Raw genomic sequence first — 16,884 nt, 5'->3', positions numbered from 1 at the left:
ACCCCCTACCCCGCTCTCCTCTCTCCCTCCCAAATCTCTCCCATTCCCCTCCCCCCTCTCCCCTCCCCCTCTTCTCACCCTCCCCTGTGCCCACCCCGTCTCCCCCTCGCCCCCTCCGCCCCCCTGTGTGTTTGGGGGGTGGTTAGTGTGAGTGTGATGCCGCTAACTCCCCCGACGCTCCGCTCGCCACTCTTCGCCCTTTCCTCTCCTCCCTCCCCTCCACCCTCCCCTCTGTATTGAGTGATGGAGTGGTGAAACTCCTCTCTTTCTGCTCCTGTCCCCCTTTGTCCTGTGTCTGTGTCTGTGTCTTGTCCCCCTCGCTGTCTCCCCCTGCCCTCTCGCCTGTCTCTCTCCCTCTGTCTCGTGCCCTCCCCCTCTGCCTGCTCACTCTACCCCCCTCCCTTGCCCTCTATCCTCCCCTCCCTTTCCTCCCTCTCTCTACCCCCCCCCCTTTCCCTCTCTCTCCCCCCTCTGCAAGTTCCCCCCACCTCTCCCCCCTACCCATCTCTGCCCCTTCCACCCCCTACCCTACCACTCTGCCCCTCTTCCGCACTCTTACCCTCCCCATTTTCCCATAATTTAAAAGGTGACTGAAGAAGGCGGCCTCAGCTGTCCAATCATTATAAATTAAAATCTTATGAATCTTTTATTAATATAATGACCATTGGTCTCCTCAGCACTGATCAAACAACAAACATAAAAAACAGAAAGTATAGCTAGATAACAAGATGTGCCTTTCTGGGGAACTTGGATAAGAGCAAAAGGGAAAGAGACAAGAGACAGGTTTAGATAAAGTAGTGTGGCAACTGGTTCATGTGAAGCATCATCACAGATACAGATGGGTGGCACAGCGCTGGAACTACTGCCTTACAGCGGCAGAACTCTGGGTTCGATGCCGACTACAGGTGCTGTCTGTGCGGAGTTTGCACGTTCTCCCCGTGACTGCGTGGGTTTTCTCCGAGATCTTCGGTTTCCTCTCACACTCCAAAGAAGTGCAGGTTTGTAGATTAAATGGCTTGGTATAAATGTAAGTGTAGTGTGTGTGTAGGGGTAGTGTTAGTGTGCAGGGATCGCTGGTCGGTGCAGACTCGGTGGGTCGAACGGCCTGTTTCCGCGCTGTATCTCTGAACTAAACTAGAGTGGTCCAAGTGGCCGAGGTATGTGTTGTAAATACTTTATAATTCTATGCAACACCTCTGACTGTCATTAGAATCAAACTGATGACTTGATAAGAATGCAACATAAAAGCAATGCTTACCGGTACCTTCATTTTAAAGTCATCTCGTTGAAACTTGATGCCTATATACGAGATGGTCCGCTGGATAAACCGTGAAGGTCGCAGTACAAACACAAGCTGCAGGTTCCCTGGAAATGCTCCCTAGAGGAATAAGAGGCAGACAATAAAATCACAGCCACCGGATCCTTAGGAATGGCAAATGTGAAAGTGCTAGTATAGGCCAGCATTTGGCGATCAACTCAACAAGACTAGGTCCATGTGGACGTTACTACTCCACGTGTCTTCAATCCAAGTCTCAACGCCAAAAAAAGTTGATTCATGAGTTTACTGTCAGCACAATTTCTCACAAGAGAACGGATTCTTGCTGTCAAAATAAATACATTAACAGACCATAGGTGTCTGTTATTGCCGATTGTTCACAATGACCAAGTATGGTATTATCATTGTGTGTAGTAGATATAGGGCTCTAAAAGATAACGGAGTCAGGGGATATAGGGAGAAGGCAGGAACGGGGTACTGATTGGGGATGATCAGCCATGATCACATTGTATGGTGGTGCTGGCTCGAAGGGCTGAATGGCCGACTCCTGCACCTATTGTCTATTGTCTATCTGTAGTTTACACCCCAGTGGTATGAACATAGACTTCTCTAATTTCAGATAGTCCTTGCTATCTCCCTCCTACCCCTCCTGCTTCCCAGCTCTCCCACAAGCCTACTGTCTCCGCCTCTTCCTTTCTTTTCCTCCCCACCCCCCCCCCCCTCTCCGACATCAGTCTGAAGAAGGGCCTTGACCTGAAACGTCGCCTATTTTTACTCTCCATAAATGCTGCCTCACCCGCTGAGTTCCTCCAGCATTTCCGTCTACCAATGATCTGCAGTTGATGGTTACTAGACAAAGGGCACAAAATGCTGGAGTAACTCCGCGGGTCAGGTAGCCTCTCTGGAGAAAAAGGATGGGTGGCGTTTGGAGTCAGGACTTGAAGTTAGAGAAAGCCCGGCATTCATGCAACCCCGGCATTCCTTCTCTCTCCATCCCTCCCCCACCTTAGTCACACCAGCTTCTCATTCTCACCTTGCAAACAGCTACAATGGCCTGTTTGCTTTATCATCATTATTTGTTTGCGTATCTTTCATTCATTTGTCCTTTATCTCTCTACATCATCGGCTATATCTCTCGTTTCCCTTTCCCGTGACTTTCAGTCTGAAGAAGGGGGGGTCAGAATGGAGCTGAGGGGCAACTAGAGTATCAAGAGTCATTTTACCATTTGGACCCCTGGAGGTCCAAATGAAATGCCGTTTCCAGCCATACACCCACAAATGCCCCAGACACAATTTTTTTACAAAACAGTGCTGTGTGGAAGGCAAATAAACTATCTTGCCTGCAAAGGCCCAGCCCCCGGCTGGCGATGGCGATTGCCCGCGGCCATTAAAGCCACGCCGGGTGGTGCGAGGTCGCACACCGGGTCTTGATGTTGGAGCCCCCGGTGTGCGCTCGCAAAGTCCCGCGGCCATTCCAGCCGCGCGGGGCAATGGTGCTAAGCCCCGCTCCAGGATGGTATGGTATGGATGTGCATGGTAGCGCTGCAGTGTGGTAGCATGGTGGTAGTGCTTGGGTAAATACTTGTGTTAGTGCTTGTCAGTGCTGTCACCCCTCTCTGTCCTCTCCACCACTACAGCGTTTGTCAGCACTGGGCCTGGACTCGCTGGAGTTTAGAAAAATGAGGGGGGGACCTCATTGAAACATACAGAATAATGAAAGGCTTGGATAGAGTAGATGTGGAGAGGATGTTTCCACTAATAATAATAATAATAATAATAACTTTATTTATTAAGCACCTTAAAAACAACCAAAGCTGACCAAAGTGCTGTACAGAAAAAAAGAAAACAAGCAAGACATCATAAAACAGGCAGAACAACAGAACATACAACTAACACGAGGCGCATAAATTCCATACAAAAATCCAAACAATAAATTAAAAAACATAAAACACGAGTACGAACAACGCAGCAAAACCAAGCAAATAAAGTTAATAAACAATTCAACACCCCACTGGTCTACAAAGGCCATGGAAAATAGATATGTCTTCAGGAGTGACTTAAAAACAGCTAGAGAAGGGGCCTGTTTAACGTGCAGAGGCAATTCATTCCACAATCTCGGAGCCGACACAGCAAAGGCACGGTCCCCTCTGAGCTTCCGCTTAGTCTTTGGCTCAATCAGGAGCAGCTGATCATCTGACCTGGGAGAGTCTAGGACTAGAGGTCATAGCCTCAGAATTAAAGGACATTCCTTTAGGAAGGAGATGAGGAGGAATTTCTTTAGAGGGTGGTGAATCTGTGGAATTTTGTGATACAGAAGGCTGTGGAGGCCAAGTCAGTGGATATTTTTAAGGCAGAGATAGATATATTCTTGATTAGTACGGGTGTCAGAGGTTATGGGGAGAAGGCAGGAGAAAGCGGTAAGGAGGGAGAGATAGATCAGCCAGGATTGGATGGCGGAGTCGACCTGATGGGCCGAATGGTCTAATTCTTTTCCTATCACATTATCTATGATCTTATACGTTCTTCTGGAACAGCAAGGAACTGGAGGAACCACACCTGTATGGTGGAGGGTTCGCTATCAAAAACATGCACCTGGCATCAGTAGAGCCCCCTGCAGGCGACACAGAGTGTATGCTATCACTGCACCTGGCCACGCCAGAAGAGCCATCAACAAGGGGTCACAGTTTAAGGATAAGGGGGAAATCTTTTAGGACTGAGATGAGAAACATTTTTTACACAGAGAGTGGTGAATCTGTGGAACTCTCTGCCACAGAATGTAGTTGAGGCCAGTTCATTGGCTATATTTAAGAGGGAGTTAGATGTGGCCCTTGTGGCTAAAGGGATCAGGGGGTATGGAGAGAAGGCAGGTACGGGATACTGAGTTGGATGATCAGCCATGATTATATTGAATGGCGGTGCAGGCTCGAAGGGCCGAATGGCCTACTCCTGCACCTATTTTCTATGTTTCTATGTAACATCATCAGCATTCATGTCCCCACTTTGAGTGCAGCTGAAGAGGCCACGGACAAGTTGTACGATGAGCTCGGCAAACTGATAGCAGTGATTGCAACAACAGAGCCCCAGCTCCTCCTGGGAGATTTCAACGTGAGGGTAGACGCAGACCACCTGCTGTGGGCCTCATGCAACAGTCACCAAGGCACTGGGACAATGAATGAAAATTGACAGGCAGTTGGAGCTGTGTTCTTATCATGGCCTCTGTATCACCAACACCTTCTTTCAAAGCAAACACCACCATAAAGTGTCATGGCAGCAGCTCAGATCCCACCATAGGCACCAACTGGGTCCCATCATCACAAGGCGATGGGTGTTGGGCAGTGTACTAACAGCGAGCAGCTATCACAGTGCTGACTGTGTTACTGACCATGCCCTGGTGTGCAGCAAAGTGCGAATATAGCTGCCTAAGCTGCACCGAGTTAAACATCAGTGTCGTTCTCACAGCAACACTGTCAAGAACGTGGGACAACAGATGGCACAATGGGCTAAGTGTTCGGCTGGCGACCGGAAGGTAACCGGTTCAAATCCCGCTTGGAGTGCATACTGTCGCATACTGTCGTTGTGTCCTTGGGGCAAGACACTTCACCCACCTTTGCCTGTGTGTAAATGTAATGTAATTATGTGAAGCACTTTGGGGTCAATGCAAGTTGACTAAAAATGTGCTTTATAAATAAGATTATTATTATTATTATTATTATTATTATTATTATTATAAGAAGGAAAACTTAAAGAGTCGTAACGTGGTAACAGTCTACAGTCGCCTAAAGAGTCGGAACGTTTTTCTGGTCGCCGCTGGATTTTGGAATGCTCAAAACTTTTCGGCCACTGTGGGCTTGACGCCGCTTGTCTTCTCCTGTCGTAGGTGTTGTCGCCAGGTGACGTTGGTCGTCGTGGGGTGCTGACTTCGGTGAATTTCATTGGAGACTACCTACGTCAACCGGCGACAGGTACCTCGACTGAATTGTCTTCAGTTGTCACCGACAGGGGCCGTTGCTTGTTGTAACATCGGTTGTCGTAGGTTGCCACTTGCGTGGTCGTAGGTTGTCGTAGGTGTGGTCATAGGTGGACGTCCTAATGGGATGCCGGCTGTCAGTACCTTGACGTCAACTAGGTGGCAGTTTGTCGTAGCTTGTCATCGGCATTGTTGTAGGGGAGACCAGTCGCCGCTTTTTTGGGGACCTGCTATGACTGTGACAGTGGCCAGAAAAATCGCCTAAGTGGGACAGGCCCGTTATTCTCCAGTACTCAGTCACAGTCTGCCTCCACTAGTCACTGCACCTCCGGACTGTCTTCCAGATTAATTTTACTGATTGCATGCCTCCTTGCCACCTTCCCTTCAGCTAACAATAACCCCTGTCCTCTTTGATTTCTCATTTTCACACCTTACCCTTCCCTATCTCTATGCCTCCCTCTCCCTTGACTCTGAGTCTGAAGAAGGGTCTCGACACTGAAACGTCACCCGTTCCTTCTCTCCAGAGATGCTGCCTGTCCCGCTGAGTTACTCCAGCATTTTGTGTCTATCTTCAATGCAAACCAGCATCTTCAGTTCCTTGCTAAACAGAAACATGTAGACACACCCTGACCACATTTTAACCCAAGCATCCTTACAGGAAATTGACATTTTGAAATGTGGGACGCGTCATTTCCTTTATCTTTCATCATTTCCAAAAGTGTTAATCAGCTACAATTATGATGAAAGTTCATATAATTTATGAAATATTTAACGATTAATGGTCATCATTGGATAGGAAGAATAATTAAGTTTATCTGTATGAGGTTTGAATTACAACAGAGTAGTAACCAATGTTAATCTCATTATCACCATCAACTTGACTGTAAAAGCCTATTGGCAATAAAAGTCATGAATTCTATTTTCATTTCTTAAGCTGCCAAAAAATAGTTTAATAGTTTAACTAGTCTCAGTAGTTTAAGAGCAGCATGGTGGCGCAGTGGTAGACTTGCTGCCTTACAGTGCTTACATGGGTTTGATCCTGACTACGGGTACTGTCTGTACAGAGTTTGTACGTTCTCCCCGTGACCTGCGTGGGTTTTCTCCAAGATCTTCCGTTTCCTCCCACACTCCAAAAATGTACAGGTTTGTAGGTTAATTGGCTTGGTATAAATGTAAAATTGACCCTAGTGTGTGTAGGATAGTGTTAATGTGTGGGAATCACTGGTCGGTGCGGACTTGGTGGGCCGAAGGACCTATTTACGCGCTGTATCTCAAAACAAAACCAAATCGGTTTTCCAATGCTATGTGGAATAGAAACATTTTTTTTCTCTTATCAATTATTTTGTCAGTTGGATCAAAATGTACAAGGGATTCACGTAACCACTTACCTATGGTTATATGTATCATATTAGCTTGTTGATGAATAAATATACCAATTTGGATAGCTTTTATTACACTGTAGTGCGCCTGAAATGTCTTACTTCTGAATGTTGAACAAAGTAAAACGTTCCTTAAGATAACAAATTGCTTTGCATCTTATTTGTGACAAAAATGCAAGTATCCAAATAACGGAAGTTCTACTCACTGCTATACGCATTAAAGATGCTTTAACTGAGCTCCATTTGTCTTTTCTTCTGTCTATAATGATAATAAATCCAATGCTGGCAGCATCCAGGCTGGAACAAAACAGCCACAAAGGGTCAGGGTTAACACAGGTCTTTAAACGATACAGTACAGTGCCACTTTATTTACCCCAGAGGGAAATTGGTCTGCCACCAGTCAAAAGATGCAGTTACAAGGCATTGAACATGCCATGTCCATATTATAATAATAATTATTATAATATTTAAGTGACCATTTATTATGGGCAACAGGATTGCACATATGTAATATTGCACAAACATGAAATTAAATTATTGAGTGGAAAAGTCCAGGATGGGCAAAGATGGGGGATGTCAAAGGGGGGAGGGGGGTGGAGGGGAGTCGGTCTACCCCACAACAGAAGGTGGTGGAGTTGTACAGTTTGATAGCCACAGGGAAGAAGGATCTCCTGTGGCATTCTGTGCTGCATCTTGGTGGAACCAGTCTGTAGCTGAAGGTGCTCCTCAGGTTGACCAGTGTGAGATGTATTGTCCAAGATGTATGTGTCCAAGATAAACGTGAATGAAATACAAATTTCTAAAACTTTTAAAATACTTTAAAATAATAAACATTTAATGAAATATCAAGAGTTAATACAGCTGAAAATATTAGAGATTGGGGATTATCCAAAAACAGAATTCAATATTGAGGCACAGAACACCTTCTCCAGTGCAATTCAGATGTAAACAAAATAGAATGGTCAACCACATCATTGTTTTCCTGTCAATTGTCTCTGTATCTGCTCTCTCTGTCTCTCTCCTTTCCTGAAGAAATGGAAACTCGTTGGGACTGAAGATAGGCACAAAAAGTTGGAGTAACTCAGCGGGACAGGCAGCATTTCTGGAGAGAAGGAATGGGCGACGTTTCGTGTCGTGACCCTTCTTCAGTCTGATGTCAGGGGAGAGGGAGATACATAGATAAGGAAGTATAAGGTGTGAAAACAGGACAAAGGGAATGGAGATCAAGGAAAATGTAGAATAGATCATTGTTAGCTGGGAGAAGGTGACAACAAAGCAAACAGAGATAATGTAGTCGGAGACAGTAAGACTGGTCAGAGAACTGGGAAGGGGAGGGATGGAGAGGGAAAGGGTCCTATTTTCACACATAATCCTTGCTTTCCCTCTTCCATCCCACCCGCTTCCCAGTTTTCCAGCATTTTGTGTCTCTCTTAGGTTGGTGTCATTTAGTCTTTTCACTTTACTCAAAGTCGCACCTTGAATTTCTTTGAAATTTTATTTACATCATTAAAATCACGAATTTAATAAAATTGTCGGCCTAATTTCTACACATTTCACCGCACATTCTGATCAAAATTATAATGAAATAAGTTCAGATACAGATTTAATTAATTTTCTTCGTGCTTTGCAACACAGGAGGGATTCAACCAGAGGGGCAGGTGTGAAGCAGAACTGGCGGTCAGAAATTGTAAGGAGTGATGAGAAGGTGGAGGTTAGGATGAGTAGGACTCAAAGTAAGGACAGGCTGGTAGAGATGAAGGAACATGGTGAAGCGGGTGGACTGAACTGTGTTTATTTCAATCTGGATTTCCACACTGGATCCCTATCAGTTTGCCTATCGCAAGAACAGGAGTACGGAGGATTCCATCTCAACGGCACTTCACTCCGCCCTCTCCCACCTTGACAACAGAGACAATTATGTAAGAATGCTGTTCATCGATTACAGCTCAGCATTCAACACCATTATTCCATCAAAACTGATCACCAAACTCGGTAACCTGGGCATCGACCCCTCCCTCTGCAACTGGATACTGGACTTTCTAACCAACAGACCCCAGTCTGTGAGGTTAGACAAGCACACCTCTTCAACCCTCACCCTGAACACCGGCGTCCCTCAGGGCTGTGTGCTGAGCCCCCTCCTCTACTCCCTCTTCACCTATGACTGCACACCTGTACATGGTACTAACACCATCATCAAGTATGCAGATGATACAACGGTGATTGGCCTCATCAGCAACAACGATGAGCTGGCCTACAGGGAGGAGGTCCAGCACTTAGCAGCATGGTGCGCTGACAACACACCTGGCCCTTAACTCCAAGAAGACCAAGGAGCTCATTGTACCACTTCAGGAAGTCCAGAGGCGGCACGCACACCCCATCCACATTAACGGGACCGGAGGTGGAACGTGTTTCTAGCTTCAGGTTCCTGGGAGTCAACATCTCCGATGACCTCTCTTGGACCCACAATACCCTCTACTCTGATCAAGAAGGCTCATCAGCGTTTTGTTTTCTTCTTCCTGAGAAGACTGAAGAAGGTCCATCTGTCTCCTCAGATCCTGGTGAACTTCTACCGCTGCACCATCGAGAGCATCCTTACCAACTGCATCACAGTATGGTAGGTAAATGGCAACTGCTCTGTCTCCGACCGGAAGGCATTGCAGAGGGGGAAGGTGAAAATTGCCCTATAACACATCACCCTTGTTTCCACGCCATCCCCTCCATTGAGTCTGTCCAAAGCAAGCGCTGTCTGCGGAGGGCGCTCAGCATCGCCAAGGAAAGCTGCTCCTCACCCCAACCATGGACTGTTTACCCTCCTACCATCCGGGAGGCGCTACAGGTCTCTCCGTTGCCGAACATTTCACCGCAGGTCGAGGAACAGCTTCTTTTAAATAAGTTCGCTGTACAGATTTAATAAACAACGTACCTCGGTGACTGCCAATCAAACCCCCCCCAGGACACTTAGCATTTATTTTTTTAATTCAGAAATCGTTTGCTATGTCGCTCTTCAAAGGAGATGCTAAATGCATTTCGTTGTCTCTGTACTGTACACTGACAATGACAATTAAAATTGAATCTGAATCTGAATCAAGAAGTATTGTGGAGGAAGCAGATAAACTCACAGCCTGGATCAGTGCCAGGGACTATGATGTTGTGGCCATTGCGGAAACATGGTTATGAGATGGACAAGGCTGGCAGCTCGATGTCCTGAAGTTGCATTGTTTCAGACATGATCAAGAGGGAGGAGTTGTTCTAATCAGTGTCTGAAGAAGGGTCTCGTTCCAAGACGTCACCTGTTCCTTTTCTCCAAAGACGCTGTCTGACCCGGTGAGTTACTCCAGCTTTATTGTGTCTATCTACTAATCATAAAAAGTGAAATAATTTCTCTTGATTGCAATATTTATTCATTACCAGTGGGCTGTCATCAATCCCTTTTGGTTTCTGCTGTGTTGTCACCATTCTATTTTCTTATTAATTGCTCTTAATTATGTTTCAGTTCTGAGTGAGAACCTGAGACTAAAGGTGGGCGTGCTTGTGTTTATGACCAGATGTGACTGGCCTGTTGACGTGTACTTTCTGGATTTTAATGAACAGAATGAGCAGGTACATCCAGCTGTGGTATCCATTCTCACCACCTCCGAACGTGGAGCAACTGAAGAGCAGGAGCAACAACTTTCAAACGTTTTGCAATTGCAAGTGTCACTTCCAAAACTACAAACAAAGCGTTGTTGAGAGGCAGGTCTCCAGTTACTGCACATTGGAATGTATAAACTTTAAAGACCGCAGAATGGCTGCACATCAATGTTTCTGAAATGTGATCGTGTTAAAAGGTTGTTATTTTTTTGGTACTATAATTATAGGGGTAATATGACTCTCAAATCTGCTCTGCCATTTAAGAAGACCATGGTTGACATGACTGTAATCACAACTCTGCATTCCTGACTGCAACTGGTAAATTTCCCCTTTAATTTATCAAGCATCCATCTATCTCTGCCTTCAAAAGATTCAGAAATAATTGCTTTGTGGATGACTGTTGTCTTGTTTCTGGCCTCTAGCATTTGATAAGTATCTTGGAATAATTCAGCGTTGGTAACCAAATAACTGCAATACATTCTTAAGATGCTTTGCCTGACCTCAATTCGCCTCTGCCTCTGAATGTTTCCAGCGTCTTTTGAGAGAATTCCAAACCTCCGGAACCTTCTGACATTCTCCCCACTTCCACAAGTATCAAGATTCCATCCATCCATCCATCCATCCATCCATCCATCCATCCATCCATCCATCCATCCATCCATCCATCCATCCATCCATCAAAGAACTGCAGATGTTGGTTAAAATCGAAGGTAGACACAAAATGCTGGAGTAACTCAGTGGGACAGGCAGCATCTCTGGAGAGAAGGAATGGGTGACGTTTCGAATCTGAAGAAACTGAAGAGTCTGAAGAAGGGTCTCGACCCGAAACGTCACCCATTCCTTTTCTCCAGAAATGCTACCTATCCCGCTGAGATACTCCAGCATTTTGCATCTATCTATCTATCTATCTATCTCTTTCTCTATCTATCTATCTATCTATCTATCTATCTATCTATCTATCTATCTATCTATCTATCGATACAAGTCCATCCTGTCCAAACTTTATTGTGAAGCAACCTGCCCTTTCAAGGTGCTTATCCAGTGACCATGATGCTGTTCTATGCCAAGGAAAATCCCACTCTATGGGGAACTAAAGTGGAATATAGCTATATAACGTGTTGCCATTTCCACAGCATCAGTTTATATTCTGTCAAAATGCTGCCGGTCCCGCTGAGTTACTCCAGCATTTTGTGTCTACCTTCGATTTAAACCAGCACCTGCAGTTCTTTCATATGCTGATAGAATGGAGTGGCTGGCCTTGTATACTCTGGAGTTTAGAAGGGTGAGAGGAGATCTTATCGAAACATGTAATATTATTAAGGGTTTGGACACGCGAGGGGCAGGAAACATGTCCCCGATGTTGGGGGAGTCCAGAACCAGGGGCCACAGTTTTAGAATAATGGGCCTGTCCCACTTAGGCGACTTTTTAGGTGAGTGTAGTCGAGGTAATCGTAGGTAGTTTTAGTTAATCGCCTTTGCTGACCGGGCAATTTCATTGGATCATTGGCAAAAATAACGTAAGCACGAGTTTTCAGAACGAAGGATAACCGACCGGTAATGTTAAATGTCCGCCGAACTTCACAGTATCTCTGTATCCCTGGCTTACTAAAAGTTGGCAGGCTTCTTAAAAGTGTCTCCACTCCTTCTCCCCCATTCTTCCCCTCTTTTAAAGGATTTACCATATTCTGTGCTTAAGCCGTCTTAATTACAGCGCCAACCTTCCTGGTCATCGTGGTGTGTGTCTGTATCACCTTGGTTTTGCACCGTGTGAATTTCATTCAGACAGCGCTCTCCCCGCTTCCCCTCGCCCCCACATACGGACAGAATGCATTGGAACTAGTAGCCTTGAAAACCAATGACATGATGGCTTGGATAGAGTGCTGCAAGAAATGCGCTGTTCGCATGTGATAGGTTAAATTCAGTGGTTCTACTCACACACCTCGGATATTGCCTTGCAAAACCACAACAGATATGTCACAATGGAGTCTGCGACAATGAAATGCAAAGTTGCATCAGTAGAAACCAAGAGGAAGTGAAACCGGGGAAGAAAAAGTTGCAACAGGGAAATAACCCAGAAAAGCACACTGTTCAGAAACAATGGTGTTTGCTGCTAGAATGGCCACTGCCAAGGACTTGGCTAGAGACATAGCTGATGATAGTCATTGAAGATGACTGCATCTTCATGTCCCCCAATCCCACACTGCCTGCTTCTACCCCTTACCCAGGATTCACAAAGAGGAGTATCCTAGTAAACTAAATGTCAATGCATGCTCATGCACCACCAAACATATGTAGACACAAAATGCTGGAGAAACTCAGCGGGTCAGGCAACATCTATGGAGAGAAGGAATTGATGACGTTTCGGGTCGAGACCCTTCTTCAGACTGATGTCAGGGAAGGGGGTAGGACAAAGAAAGAATGTAGGCAGAGACAGTGGGACTAATGGGAGAACTGGGAAGGCAGGGGTGGGGGGGGATGAAGAGAGAGAGCAGGGGCTACCTGAAGTTAGAGAAGTCAATGTTCATACCGCTGGGGTGTAAGCTGCCCAAGCAAAATATGAGGTGCTGTTCCTCCAATTTGTGCTGGGCCTCACTCTGACAATGGAGGAGGCCCAGGACAGAAAGGTCAGATTGGGAATGGGAGGGGGAATTGAAGTGCTGAGATCAGGTAGGTTAAGACTGTTCAGCGAAACGATGAGCGATCTCTTCATATATCAACTCTGTCCTGCCTCTCCTTGATCAGCCCACTCCCACCCACATCCAGTGCACCTCTACTATGGACCTCCCATCTCTTACACCTTTATCAGCCATCAGGAAAGTCCTAGGGTCCTCCAATTATTTCTGCAACAATAACAGCCAGATCCGCTTTCCTCTCAACTGGTGGAAGAACTTATCCTCACCCCCATAAACTTCTCTGTAGATCCATCCCAATATCTACACATCAGAGGTGGAGCCATCACTTCCCCCACCATCTAACTTTATTTCCCCATATCTGCTTTTTCACCCGTCATCTCACAGCCCCATTCTCGACACTATCTCCTTCATCTCCACACTTAACTCCATCTGCACCTCATCTGCTTCCACCCGTCACCTACTGGCCTCTGCCTCTTGCCTTCCTCTCACCTCCACACACTGGCTGTCTCCCCTGTCCACTCTTGGTCCCGATGCTGGCTCTCAGCCAGGACATCAGCCATCTCCTTGCCTCCACATGCGCTGCTTGCCCCACTGAGTTCTTCAAGAAGTTTTGCTCTGCATTCCCAGCCCTTTTCCATCATCCCACCTCCTTTTCAATCCACACTCTTCTGTTTATGGGATAAGATGCAGAGGCTTACTTACTTTACCCCTCCCTCCACGACCAGATAGCAACATTTGTCCCCATTTCAATTAAGCCAGCCATGAACTGCAGTCCAGCCGTGGCAATGTAGGTAAGACCAGAACACATTGTTGTAGGCACCACACAGTAACTAGACAGGGTTGCAGGTGGAATCCGCTGTTCCAGGTGTGGACTTCTGTATATCGGCGAGACCAAGCGCAGGTTCGGTCATCGTTTCGCTGAACACCTCCGCTCAGTCCGCCTGAACCTACCTGATCTCCGTCCTGGGCCTCCTCCATTGTCAGAGTGAGGCCCAGCGCAAATTGGAGGAACGGCACCTCATATTTCGCTTGGGCAGCTTACACCCCAGCGGTATGAATATTGACCTCTCTAACTTCAAGTAACGTTTGCTTTCCCTCTCTCTCCATCCCTCCCCCTCCCCAGTTCTCCGACCAGTCTGACTGTTCCCGTTTACACATCATCTTTGTTTGTTTTGTTGTCATCTCCTAGCAAACAATGATCTATTCTACATTTTCCTTGATCTCCACCCCCTTTGATGTCTCGTTCTCACACCTTACCCTTCCCTTTCTCTAGTTTCCCTCTCCCCTGACTCTCAGTCGGAAGAAGGGTTTCAACCCAACCCATTCCTTCTGTCCAGAGATGCTGCAAATCCCACTGAGTTACTCCAGCATTTTGCGTCTAACATGGTAACTAGAGCATATTGGCTCGGAAACAACCACTGCCCATTATCTGAAGTTTGGCATAGACGGGTACATGTGGTAAGCAAATGGTATGAACCAACATGTCCCATCTGCATTAGTTCCACCTGTCTGCATTTGGCCCATATCCCTCTAAACCTGTCCTATCCATGTCAGGTCTTTTTACTCAGATGATCTTCAGATGAGTTGGTGATGATTTAAAGTTTAGCTATGCACATTCGCAAATGGAGGCATCATCTGCAGACTACATCTTGGCTACTGAGGTTGGGTGACCTTGGTTCAGAAATGCTGAAGGTTGAATCAGTCCTGTAGACCAGCTCCACCCCAGGTAGCTCGTAGTGGAACTGGTCTCCAATTGCAGGATGGCGGGACTGTCATATGCTGGAAGAGTGGCTGGGCTTGTACACTATGGAGTTTAGAAGGGTGAGAGGAGGTCTTATTGAAACATATAAGATTATTAAGGGTTTGGACACGCTAGAGGCAGGAAACATGTTCCCGATGTTGGGGGAGTCCAGAACCAGGGGCCACAGTTTAAGAATAAGCAGTAAGCCATCTGGAACGGAGACGAGGAAACATTTTTTCTTACAGAGAGTTGTGAGTCTGTGGAATTCTCTGCCTCAGAGGGTGGTGGAGGCCGGTTCTCTGGATACTTTCAAGAGAGAGCTAGATAGGGCTCTTAAAGATAGCGGAGTCATGGGATATGGGGAGAATAATAATAATAATAATAATAATAATTTTATTTATAGAGCACTTTAAAAACAAACATAGCTGCAACAAAGTGCTGTACATCACTAATCATTGACAAAAAAGTTAATACACACCAAAAATAACAATCAAAAGAAATAGTAGGAAAAGACATGTAAAATAAAGAAACATCAAAAACACCACAAACAGAAGCAAAGCCTCAGGCATGGTCAAAAGCCAGGGAGTACAAATGCGTTTTAACACTGGATTTGAAGATGGACAGTGAGGGGGCCTGTCTGATGTGCAACGGCAGGGTGTTCCAGAGTGCCGGAGCAGCAACAGAGAAGGCTCTATCCCCTCTGAGCCTCCGACTAGACCTCGGTACCTCCAGGAGCAGCTGACCAGCTGACCTGAGGGACCGGGCAGGAGTGTATGGGTGGAGCAGCTCAGAGAGGTAAGGCGGGGCGAGCCCATTCAGAGATTTAAAAACAAATAACAGTAACTTAAAATGAACCCGAAAGTGCACCGGGAGCCAGTGTAGGGAGGCCAGAATTGGCGATATGTGCTCCCTCTTTCGAGTCCCTGTTAAAAGGCGAGCAGCAGCATTCTGAACCAACTGGAGACGAGCCAGTGAAGAACGAGCAACACCAAAATAGAGCGCGTTACAGTAATCCAGCCTAGATGTAATAAAGGCATGGATTACTGTCTCAAAATGCTGCCGCTCGAGAATGGGCTTCACCTTCGCCAGCTTCCTTAGGTGAAAGAAGCTGGACTTAACCACCGCGCATATTAGGCGATCTAATTTAAAGTCACTGTCCATCCTAAAACCCAGGTTCACAACTGTTGGCTTCACGTACCTTGACAATGGACCTAAATCAACAAATGGAGGTTCACGGCAGCCATTGGGATCAAATAAAATCACCTCTGTCTTCTTTTCATTAAATCCAAGAAAGTTTAGGGCCAACCAGGACTTAATGTCATCAAAACAAGACAGAAGCGATTTTACAGAAAAGGCATCTTCCCCCCTCAGCGGCAAATAAAGCTGGGTATCATCTGCATAACAGTGGAAGGAGATGCCATGCTTTCTAAGGATGGAACCCAGAGGAAGTATGTACAGCGAGAAAAGCAGGGGCCCCAGAATCGAACCCTGTGGAACCCCATATGACAGGGGAGCGGAAGAGGATTCAAACCCAGCAAGGCTAACACACATGGTTCTGCCCGCCAGATAGGACCTGAACCATCCCAGGACACTGTCGCAGATGCCCACTAACTGCTGTAGCCGAGATAATAAGATATTATGGTCCACCGTATCAAAGGCGGCAGACAAGTCCAGCAGGACAAGAACCACACAATCCCCAGAATCATTAGCCAGGAGGATATCGTTAAAAACCCTTAGCAATGCTGACTCCGTGCTGTGCATGGTTTTAAATCCAGACTGGAAGATCTCCCGAATATCATGCTCCTCCAGGAATAGTTTTAGCTGAGCATAAACAACTCTCTCCAGTAATTTAGAAATAAAAGGCAATTTCGAGATGGGTCTAAAATTGGCCAGAACAGATTGATCCAGGCCAGGTTTCTTAAGTAGTGGAAGGCTGGAACGGGGTACTGATTGGGAATGATCAGCCATGATCACATTGAATGGCGGTGCTGGCTCGAAGGGCTGAATGGCCTACTCCTGCACCTATTGTCTATAATATCCTACATCTGTCATGGGTAGAAAATAATGCAAGTCAAGCATTATTGCTGGCAGCACTAACTATGCCTTCATTTTACAATTCATGCCGTGCCGACTATATTCCACCAGGCATGGCAAACCATAGGATGATGTTGGGCAGTAAAGGCTTTCGACTGCCACACAGCTGATGATTCCAGTGTGCAGTCAATCCACATGTTCAAAGATTAGAAACAGTGTTACAT

At 46.2% G+C, this 16,884-nt stretch overlaps 1 protein-coding gene across 3 annotated transcripts in view; it reads right to left on the bottom strand.

Moving 5' to 3' along the window:
* Positions 1–16,884, bottom strand: part of mcf2l2 (MCF.2 cell line derived transforming sequence-like 2) — a 369,326-nt gene that overhangs the window by 203,940 nt on the left and 148,502 nt on the right. For all 3 annotated transcript variants that reach the window (XM_055645379.1, XM_055645377.1, XM_055645378.1), the window contains exons 4-5: positions 6,829–6,919; positions 1,259–1,378 (exon numbers count right to left, since the gene is read on the bottom strand). In XM_055645379.1, coding sequence (XP_055501354.1) covers positions 1,259–1,378; positions 6,829–6,919 — 211 coding nt within the window. The remainder of the gene's footprint in view (positions 1–1,258; positions 1,379–6,828; positions 6,920–16,884) is intronic.

This window comes from Leucoraja erinacea, chromosome 14 (genome assembly GCF_028641065.1).
Source record: "Leucoraja erinacea ecotype New England chromosome 14, Leri_hhj_1, whole genome shotgun sequence".
In the NCBI taxonomy this organism is placed as follows: Eukaryota; Metazoa; Chordata; class Chondrichthyes; order Rajiformes; family Rajidae; genus Leucoraja; species Leucoraja erinaceus.
This window is presented reverse-complemented; position numbering and strand designations above follow the sequence as displayed.